Below are 11,781 nucleotides of genomic sequence, written 5' to 3'. Positions count from 1 at the left end.
ATATGAGGGTTCTCGACAATGACCGTAATCTATAAATTAACTGGTTTTAATGGGTTCCGAGGTCATAAAAATGTTACGACCATGTCTATAAGGAGTATACTTTATGAACCCCCATCGTCACATACCCATTGCGAATTGCAAGTAGAGACAGTCGATTCAGGATTTCAAAATCGTTCACCATAACTCGTAGTCAAACATGTGTCCCTGACTGCAATAAAGTGTCTGTAGGCGCGCGTTAAAATCACTGCGCGACAACTCATAAGTATACCTGTAATTTAAACTCGAAATATAAAGTCGATCATGATTTGTTATGTTTTTCCAGATTATAATACACTTTTATATTATTGAGTGGTATCGCCTCCCTCGGTGGAATGTATTAATACATTCAAAGAGTTTTGATTGTGTAATCTGAAGACATACAAAATTTGCATTGAACAGAATTCCATCAAATTCATTCAGAATGCTACTTAGTTTAAGTGAATCCATGAGGTTTGTCTAACTCAACAATATCATCTTACCTTTCAAAATATTCTCACACATTTAATAAAGAATATTATATCGTATTAAATAATTAATTTTTTTAGAAAGTCGAAATGATTTTTTCCAAACTGTGTGTATAAAAAACTGATCTATCTGTTCCCATTTGAAGGTAATGTAAGTGTGACCTTTTCTAACCAACCTTTTCCATTTCCTATAATTTTTTGTCTTCTTTATCGATTTGATGGTGTCTTAGTGTCGTATCAATCGAAACACTTTTTTTAAACACTTTCTTAACGTTAAACGACCGTAATAAAAGGGCCTTCAATTTAATTTAATTCGGATGTTATTCTCGATTATAGTAAGGAGATTGAAATCTTATTATTATTATTATTTTAAAATCGACATTCAAGAGATTTTTCAATTTTAATCAATCATTTGTGATGAGTTCACCATTAAGTGTAAATTCAGTTATTGCGGATCGCGTTTTTTTTGCAGATTTCCGACCATTTCACATTCCAGGTGTTTTGGCTACCATTACCTAATTTGGGGTTAGCATATGAATTCCAACTCCGGAATGCGATTGGAAGGATTGATTGTGATTGAGATTTTTGGACTTGATACAGCTGTTACCCGTTGTTACCTTGATGCGTCTGGGTAGCTTTTGGAGGCTTCCACAACTCCGAACCGTGCCCTGTAAGCAAAAAAGATACAAAGTCGAAGAAATGCGCTAACTGTGGAGAAAACCATACCGCAAACTACCGAGGCTGCGCAGTCTATAAAGAGCTGAAGAATCGGCTTCAATGCACAAAATGCCTACGTGCAATCTCAAACAACACCTGATGTTTTCTTTGCGAAAGCAGCCGGATCTTCATTTGGGCCCCTAAACACAAAAGGGGGAGTTTCATATGCCAGTACCCAAAATCAGGTCTTGGCAATCAGAAGGGGATTCCACAGGCTCAATGCTCTCAAATAAAAGCTATAATAAAAGCTCAGCAAGCATCGAAACCATGATGCTGACTTTACAATAGGGTATGATGGAATTTATGTCCTTTATGAAAACAACGATGCAAAACGTTAATGGAAATTACAACATTTTAATAAATTTGCTCACATCTAAATATTCAATGACTTGCCTACGAATATCTATGTGGAATGCCAATGCCACTTGAAATAACTCAACCCCTTAATGAAAACCAAATAGATATAATACTGCTGGCAGAAACGCATCTCACAAGTAAATACAACTTTCAAATAAGGGGGTATACTTCATATTGCACAGATCATCCGGACGGTACGGAGTAACCGGAATCTTAATTAGGGAACGCATTAATCACCACTTTAATCGAAGGTTTGCAACAAATTATTTGCGTCTATAAAAGTACAAGCAGGCAACGGCAGTATCACTAAAGCCGTTTTCTATTTTAGAATAACTGAAGAGCAATTCATGGACTTCTACAATTCACTCAAAGATCGAGGAGGAGATTACAACTCCAAAGGTACGAACTGGGGATCAAGACGCGTGACCCTTAAAGGAAGTCAACTGTATAATGCAATTACTATTATTATTAATCCAGCACCTCTTCAGGCTAACCTCGCATAGAACTAACTGGCTAAAGTCCAAAAAGTACCTAGGTTCCCACATTGAGCTCACATCACAATTAAACATTTTGCTGATGCCCTGGAGTCAGAACTCGTGTCAGCAGCCAAAATCTCAACATTGACTATTGTGCGTAGCAAAAAAAGAAAAAAGTCTGTGGTTATAATTATACCGAAGAACAAAACTTAATCCCGGCACATCAATTCGGGATTCGAGAAAGTCACGGAACCATCGAGAAAGTAAACCGGATAACATCAGAAATTCGTACAGCCTTCGAACCTCGGGAATATTGTAGTTCGATATTCCTCGACGTCCCTCAGGCTTTCGACCGAGTGTGGCTTGAAGGCCTCATGAATAAAATCATAAAATTACTGCCAGAAAACACTCATAAGCTACTTAAGTCGTACCTCACTGGGGCACCATGGTGCCCTAACACGGGTTTCGAACAAAACTCGTCTGCATCGAAACGTTCTGCCAGAACAGCAAGAATTATTAGGGCCCATTACATGACTGTTAATTAAGTTATATTCCTAAGTTTTCATATACTTATTTTTAGTCTCGTAAAAGAAAAGATTCAATAAATAAAGCAAATATAATAAAAAAAACAAGAAAGGAAGTTAACTTCGGCAGGCCGAAGTCGGAAAAATGTTACTTCCAAGCTTAGAAGGTTATATGTTAAAAAACACCGAAGATATAATTTTTTCATATTGTTTTACCACTAATTTTCCGATCGTTCATATGGCAGCTATATGATAAATTCGTCCGATTTTGATCAAATTTAATTCGATATTCAGAACTAATTAAAAAATATTATTTCCTAGCTTAGAAGGTTATATGTTAAAAAAACACCGAAGATATAATTTTTTTTTAAACTTTTGGCCCGATAGTTCCTATGGGAGATATAAGATATAGTCGTCCGATCCGGCTGGATCCAACTTATAAACTACCTGCAATAGAAAGAAGACTTTTGGGAAAGTTTCAGCCCGATAGCTTCAAAACTAGTTTGCTGACTAGTTTGCGTAGAAACGGACAAACAAACGGACGGACGGACGGACAGACAGACATGGCTAGACTCGTCTTGTGACGCTGATGCGTTGCAAACTTCTCACTTAAATCATTATACAATCTGCAAGGTTATAAAAATATATATTGCATTTTTTAAAACAATGCTGGATCAATCCCACATTACCTTTAGACAAAGGTCTAATATTTAAATTGAATTTCTTTTTCAAGTGGTAAACGTGTTGGGGTCTGGTTATATCATTTTCTAGCTGGGTACTCTTTTTTTATTTATATATTTCTACTATTTTTCTTCTATTCTTTAAAAATGTAGCTGTCAAACAGTGTAACGGCCCTGTAAGGATGTTGGTATAAGTAGTTTTATTCTACTGATTTTTAAAATTTGGTTAAGTACACAGAAAATTATTGTAACTTTCGTAGTGGAAAATATTCTAAGATATATAAAGATTATTCTAAAATTGAAATTAAATTTTTTTTATTGTGCTTGAATCAAGTTGAAGTGACTGTATTTACATTGATTATCTGAACAACTAAACTTTTAGACCAGTCATCAGTATATAATTAAAAAAAATTATCAAATATTTAATCTTATATTGAGAGCATTTATATCAGATTGGGATGGTTTTGAAACTCGCCGATTCCCCGCCGAAACAAAAGTTTATAATACTCATAATTTGATCTTACTTCTTGTAAACTGTGGGAGAAATGAAAAGGTAATTTAAATGCCGTTTGGATGATACAATAGTTTTCTTAGCCCAGATCTAACTGAAAAGAACAACTTTGTGTAAAAATCGACGTCTTCAAAACTTAAGAGTCTTCAAAACTTAATTTTTTTTGTATTTTTGGGTAAGTAAAACAAATAGTAACTGCAAAAAGAATTTATCAGAAATAATTTTTCTTATATTTTATAGAAACTAACGTAGACTTTTTTTAATTGTAAATATACATTTTTATTTGTACATTTTCAAGCTGTCTTGAAAAACAAAATTAATTATTTTCTCAAATTTGTAGAGTAAGGCTACAAGCTAGGAAATATACATAAGACCCTTGTAGCCTACTCTACAATTTTAAAACCTAAAAAATATTGGTTTACACCAAACATTTTTTCATATATTAATAATTTTAAGAATTTATATCCTATATTAAGAGAATTTCTATCAGAATGGTATGGTTTTGGAACTCGATAATTCCACGCCGGTGAAGGAGATGAATTATGATGGTTGCCAAATCCGCCTCCTCCACAGCACACAAAATATATGGGTTCCTTGAATCTGAATATTTCCATCCTTCTCTAGCTAATATCTTTCTTCATTTAAAGTGGTTTATAATTCTATTGCATACTTGTGCCCCTAGCTACAGCCACCACTGTAACAGATTCGATTTCTTAAATGACTCTCCCAGCTACCTTCAATGTCCATTCAATATTAATTTAACTTTTCATTTCTAAGCAAGGAACACAATTTTGAAACTGATACTGACCTCCCTTTTGAATGGCTTCCCCCTTTATATTTTCGATTCACTGTACTGTTAAATTTTCTTTTTAAATTTTTGTTTTGACTTATAAATATATTCATCTGTAATATGATTTTTATTTTAAACAATCAGATTGGTAAAACTAGTCGACTTAAGTGTTTTGACGAAAACTGCGGCAGAAATGGAATGGTAATTTAAATGCCGATTGAATGATACAATAGTTAGCCCATTCAGTTCTTACTGAATAGAACAACTTTGTGTGAAAATCTACTTTTTAATTTTTTTCTTTGTCTTCTAAACTTAATTTTTTTAAGCAACTAATAGTAAATGCAAAGATAGTTTTTCAAAAATCATTTTTTTTAAATTTTATAGAAACTAACGTAGACTACTTTCATTTGTTTTAAAATGTTTTTATTTTTTTATTGTATATTTTCAAGCTGTCTTGAAGAACAAATGAGCGGTAGTTGTAACTGCGAAGAAATTTTATCAACTTTTAGTGAAATAAACTTAATAGAGGTCAGCAATTTTTCGATCTTTGGCAAATTAGATAATAAGTGGTCAGTTTGAGGTTATAGTGGTTGTTTTGAAGTGATATGATGTTGTTTCTCGGGCTTTGTTGATATAGAGGTTGGTTTAAGGTGATTTGGAGTTGATTTTTGGTATGAAATAATTAATAGGTTTGTTTGAGGTGATATTAGGTTACTTTAAGCTGATAAAAACGTGTATATTTGTTTGTTTCTATAGATTTGTTTGATGTAGTACGGAGGTTGTTTTGAGGTGTAATGAAGTTGCGTCTGTTGATATATAGGTTGGTTTGATAGGGGATTGTTGTAATGTGATACAATACTGTTTTAATGTGATATTAAGGTGTTTTCGGAGCTATAGATCTGTTTTATTTAGTAGTTGTTTAAGTTGATAAGAGGTTTAGTTAATACGTGGTTGGTTTGAGGTGATAGGCGGGGTGGTTTAAGGCGATATGAAATTGTTTTAAGCAGATATAAAAATTTGTTTTGATACTATAGATCTGATTGATGAGGTACGTTTTGTTTTGAGGTGATATGGAGTTATTTCTCGGTTTTAGTTGTTATAGAGGTTGCTTTAAAATGATTTGGAGTTGATTCTTGGTTTGAGTTTATAAAAGGTTGGTTTGAGATGATATAAAGTTATTTTAAGGTGATATAAACGTGTTTTTGGTTCTATAGATCATTTCGATGTAGTACGAATGGTGTACGTTAAATACTACCGCCCTTGGTGTAAACCAATATTTTTTAAGTTTCTAAAATTTAGAATAAGGCTAAAAACTAGGAAATACACATTAAGGGTATATTCAGCTGTGAAAATAATAAATTTTGTTCTTCAAGAAAGCTTAAAAAAGGAAAATAAAATAATAAAATTGTATATGTACACTTAAAAGAAGTCTACGTTAATTCTGGGCTAAAATTGTACAAATGAAGTTATTTATTTTCTAGCTCACAAATATTGACAAAAAAATACTTGCTCTTGTCGTTATGAGTTGGATGAAAACAAACAAGATAGGAAGTTAGCTTCAGCAAGCCGAAGTTTGTATACCCTTGCAGTTATAAGAACTTATATACTTTATTAACACCATGTGAAATTTTTAAGGATTGTTGCTGACTTCAGTGATATTAAAAAAAAATTATTTCATTCTTTTTTTCAGACCATTTTTTTTTGACATCTATATGTTAGAGTAGTCCGACTTTTGTTGAATTAAATTAAATTGAATTCGAAATTCTTAAAAATATAAAAAATTATATTCCCAATGTCAAAGAGGCCCGAAGCTCTAATTTGTTTCATATTATTTTCGCACCAATTTTCCGATCGTTCCAATGAAAGCTACATGATATAGTCGTCGGATTTTGAAACAATTTAATTTGAAATTCAGAACTAATTAAAAAATGTTATTTACAAGCGTTGGAGGTATGTTAAAAAACACCGAGGATATAATTTTTTCATATTATTTTCCGACTAATTTTCCGTTTGTTCCTGTGGCAGCTATATGATATAGTCATCCGATTTGATCAAATTTAATTCAAAATTCAGAACTAATTAAAAAATGTCCTTTCCAAGCTCAGAAGGTTATATGTTAAAAAACACCGAAATTTTCAGCCCGTTACCTTTAAAACTGAGAGACTAGTTTGCGTAGAAACGGACAGACAGACGGCCAGATGGACAGACGGACATGGCTAGATCGACTCGTCTAGTGACGCTGATCAAGAATATATACACTTTATGGGGTCGTTATTATTAATTTTCTGATGTGAACGGAGCTGGACATAAAATTATTATGCAGCATTTCCGACATGCCAAGAACTGTGTATACAAGCGCTCAAAGACATTATAGAAAAAATAAATGCAAAATATTGCCAAACATGTAAAAACAAGTTTTTTATTCAAGAAAAAAATAATAACAATTTAAAGTCACCATAAGCCGAAAGAAATTAAATCTTCATACCCTATAAAAGGTTTGGCACGATACTCTGCAAGCAATTATTATAGCCTTGCAGAAGGTATAATAATTTCAGTCCTAGGATTGCAAAGCAGTGAAGGAGACGTTTTCGACCCCATAAAGTATGTATATAAATAATAAAAACTAGTGTTCTTTTTATTGTAGGTAGTATAAAATTCGCAACCAGCCGGATCGGACAACTACATCCCATAGGAACTATCGAGGAAAAAACTAAAAAAAATTATATTTTTGTTGTTTTTTAACATATAACCTCCTACGCTTGGAAATAACATTTTTTAATTAGTTCTGAATCCCGAATTCAATTTTATCAAAATCGGACGAATATATCATATAGCTGTCATAGGACCGATCGCGAAATTGGTGGGAAAATAATATGAAACAAATTATAGCTTTGGCCTTTTTGACATATTATCTTATAATATTGGGAATATAATTTTATATATTTTTAAGAATTCCGAATTCAATTTAATAAAAATCGGACTACTCTAACATATAGATAGCAAAAAAAATGGTCTGAAAAAAAGAATGAAATAATTTTTTTTAATATCACTGAAGTCAGCGACAGTCCTTAAAAATTTCACATGGTGTTACTAAAGTTGATAATTTTTTATAGCTGCAAGGGCATTCAAACTTAGGCTTGCCGAATTGAACTTCCTTTCTTGTTTTATAAGTAATGTTCATAAACAATTAAATTATGGTATTATTATCTGAATTGGTTTTTCACAATTCATTGGTCTGGCACTGCTGAAGCACATATAAGTTTTGAATTGGATTTTTAATTTTTGATCTACCTTTTTAGTTATCATCATCTCACTAGCAAATTACGCGAACTCTTAATAATATAATAGTTAATACGTTGTCGACATGAAAAGAGAAATCTTCTACAATTATTAGGAATATTTGATGCGATATATGTTATGCTACGAGGATAAAAAACAATATGTTACTATTTTTAAGTATGTTTGCTTAATGATTTTTCCTAAATTATTTATAAAGAACTAAAATATAACCATAAGTATTTTTGTGATTTTTTAACAGTGATTAGATGGGGATGGAAATATATTATGCAGTACAGATACCTTAAAAGTTAGTTCTATGAGTGACCACCAAGTCCGTGATCATCATGGGCTTATCAAAAATCCCATTAAATGATAAAACAATTGTCAGCATAAGTATTTTAACAACGAAAAGTTTAATATACTCACAATTTGAACTGACTTTATAAAAACGTTGGCATTAATCGAAAGGAAATTTAAATGCCGTTTGAATGATAGAAAACTTTTCTTAAGCAATTCAGTGCTAATTGAATCGTCTTGTAGTGGTGCAGTTTAATTATGTTAATTATTTTTACCAATCAGATTGGTTTAAATATAAATCATGTTACAGATGAATATATTTATAAGTCAAAACAAAAATTTAAAGACAAAATTTAACAGTACAGTGAATCGAAAATAAATAAGAAAGATGCCATTCAAAAGGGGGGTCAGAATCAGTTTCAAAATTGTATTCCTTGCTTAGAAGAGAAAAGTTAATTTAATATTGAATGGACATTACAGGTGGTTGGGACAGTCATTTGAAAAGTCGAGATTTGTTACAGTGGTGGCTTTAGCTAGGGACCCGAGTGTGCAAATCAATTTTAAGCCACTTTAAATAAGGAAAGATATTAACTAGAGAATGATGAAAATATCTTAAATATGGGTTCAAGGAACCCATATATTTTGTTTGCTGTGGAGGAGGCGGATTTGGCAACCATCAATATTAAAGATGGGTAACTTCTACTTCACCGGCCGGTAAATTTTTTCAACTTGATTCAATCACAATAAACAAATTTGCAATTTTTAAATTATCTTTATAGTTTATAGAATATTTTGCACTGTGAAAGTTACAATTTCTTTCTTTTTACTATGAATATAACACAAAAAAAAATATAAAAGATTTCTAGAGAATATGTCTCTGACTGCAATTAAAACTAGACCTTGAAAAGAGGGGATGGTCCTGAGATATATTATCTAATCAGTGTCTTGCGTCTTGGGTCGTCGCTTATCTCCTGTCTCTCTTGTGTGTCACATGCTTATGACTCAATGTTTAAAAGAAGTGATTTTTTCTCATTCATCTAAGTCTTTACTTCACATCGAACGTCGTGGACAAGAACTTTGATAATTCTTAATAATAGACTAGAATAGCTGGAAACAGTTAATAACCAACTAAAAAGATACAGTTTATATACAGTACAGATATAGTACAGATACAGTACAGATACACTGCAGATACAGTACAGATACAGTACAGTTACAATACAGAAACAGTTCAGGTCTGTACAGATAATTACAATACCAAGTCTTAACCATCAAAGTAAAAACGGGTAACAGCTGTATAAAGTCCAAAAAGCTCAATCAACATCATGAACCAGGAAAACCAGATGAACATTGTAATAAATTAAAAAAAAGACAGTGAAATGTAAGATGGATAATCTTTAAAGTAACAAGAAAGGAAGTTAACTTCGGCAAGTCGAAGTTTGTATACTCTTGCAGTTATAAAATATAATCAATAATTAAAATGAATCCGAAAAATATAAAAATTTATATTCCCAATATTATAAGACAATATGTCAAAAAGCCCCAACGCTATAAGTTGTTTCATACTATTTTCCACCAATTATCCGTTCGTTCCTATGACAGCTATATGATATAGTTCTAGAGTCTAGAGTCTGTTTCATAAAGCCATCTAAAAAAAAAGAAAGGGTCTTTAGTTGAAGACGCAAGAGAACAGACCAGAGCCATTATAAGTTTAAAGCAAAAATAACAAAATTTGAAAAATACCTCAAAGTTAATTTGGCACAAGCCACGAAAAAAATAACAGCACGAGACCGCAAATTAAATCAAACGAAAGAAAGCTCGAGAGAAAAAAATATTCTATCGACTGAGAGTGGCTTGTGCAAAACTAACAAATGAAAGCACCAAGAAATACAATGTAAAGCAAGCAAGAGAGAGACAGTTACAGAAATCGCACTGAAAAAGTCTACCAGATATTCAGCATGTTTATAGGGAGATTAAATTACAGTTATACAATAGAGCAGGAGAAATTGAGGGGGAGTAAAAGCGTTCTAGCAAGTTTAGAGAGCGTAACTTATACCTAACAGAGCTACAAGATCGAAAAAAATCTAATAGGAATATTAAAATAACTATAAACACATACCTGTTAACTGGGAGATCTTTTTAAAATTTCTAATACAATATTAGGCTATGTTTTCTAAATAAGTGAATACAAATCACTTGCACAAAATGACTGAAAAAAGACAAAAATGTAGAGCACAAAAGTAAACACAAATGTTCAGAAGCGACGCTAAATCGATTTCCAAGGAAAACTTGGAATTTTGAATAGATGGAAATTTATTCTAAAATTAAAACCGGAATTTTTGAATAAATGGAAGAATGAGTATTTAAACACTCTTTAACAAAGAAATAAATCCAAGAATGGTTATTAAAACACTCTTGTAAATAGAAAAGAAGTTTGCATGATATGAAAATAAAACGAAAAAAATTAGGAATATTTTTCATGATTTGCGAACAATCCGTTGTCCACTTTTAGTTCTCACTCTTCAAACGTTTGTTTACGAAAATCAAACGTAGTAGGTAACAAATTCTACCAAAAAAAATATTGGTTCTCAGATATCGAACGGCGTTCATGCATTATAATTACTTCTAGTAGCAAATTTCACCAAAATAACGAAAATACTTTAAGAGGTAAAAAGGGAAAATAACTGTAATTAATTATAGATGTCTAGTAGGAGTCCAGAAAAAGTAGCATCTACCTTCCTTTTTTATATTTTAAGGCTCCAAAGTTAGTACCAAAATGTTCTTAAACTGACTCCATTCGTTCGGAAACCAACATCAAGGCTCGTACGAATTTTATGAACAAGTGTTCATGAACTGTCAACAAACAGGCTAACGCACTTTATTACCCCGTTTGGTCTTGAACTTGTAATATTTTAAAAGGATTTTTTTCTGGGTGTACTTTTAGATTTTAACCAAGGTAAATAAAATATAAATAAATTATTATTATCTTATCTCCAAAATTCGAAATCTTTTAATAAACAACTTCCCTAAAATTAAACTTCTTTGGGTACCAAGCCATGTAGGGATAGCTGGAAACGAAATTGCCGATGAAGCTACTAAAGCAGCTACAATCTCCCACCTATTAGCTTCAACAAACATAAATAAATTAGATAGGAATAGATATTTAAAATCAACACTGCTTAATTTTGCTCCACAACTGATTAATAAAACATCCACATGGTATCAAACAACGAATGTCAGTCATCTTAACATTGCCCACTACACAAAAAACCCCCTCTTTAATAATCTATCAAAAATTAAACAAACCAAGCTTATACGGTTACGTCTGAGCACACTAGACTAACCTATGCAAATAGATTTGTGCAACCGCCATCAAACCAATGCAAATTTTGCAATTGTACGGACATATCAATAAAGCATATATTGAATGAATGCCCAACCTTCCACAATATCAGACCCAAAACACCAAACTCCGATCTCATCCCTCTCCTAACTAATCCTAGCCCTGAAAACTTACTTATCCTCCTTACATTTCTAAAAAAGGCCAACATTATAAATGAATTATAAGGCTACAAAAAACAAAATGTAAAAATACTTTCTAATTTCAAGTTTAAGATTAAGAATTCTATGTTTTCTAATTAAGTGTT

At 32.0% G+C, this 11,781-nt stretch overlaps 1 protein-coding gene across 25 annotated transcripts in view; it reads right to left on the bottom strand.

The window, feature by feature from the left end:
• Window positions 1–11,781, bottom strand: part of LOC108021916 (zinc transporter 2) — a 183,430-nt gene that overhangs the window by 143,223 nt on the left and 28,426 nt on the right. The window contains exon 9 of one of the 25 annotated variants that reach the window (XM_050889612.1): window positions 913–1,171. The exons of the other annotated variants lie outside the window; for them this stretch is intronic. Coding sequence (XP_050745569.1) covers window positions 1,117–1,171 — 55 coding nt within the window. The 3' untranslated portion in view covers window positions 913–1,116. Of the gene's footprint in view, window positions 1–912; window positions 1,172–11,781 lie in introns of those variants that run through there. 25 annotated transcript variants of the gene reach the window in all.

The sequence above is a fragment of the Drosophila biarmipes genome, unplaced genomic scaffold (assembly GCF_025231255.1).
Source record: "Drosophila biarmipes strain raj3 unplaced genomic scaffold, RU_DBia_V1.1 ptg000004l, whole genome shotgun sequence".
Classification (NCBI taxonomy): Eukaryota; Metazoa; Arthropoda; class Insecta; order Diptera; family Drosophilidae; genus Drosophila; species Drosophila biarmipes.
The sequence above is the reverse complement of the archived record's forward strand: the minus strand, read 5'-3'. Positions and strand labels throughout refer to the sequence as shown.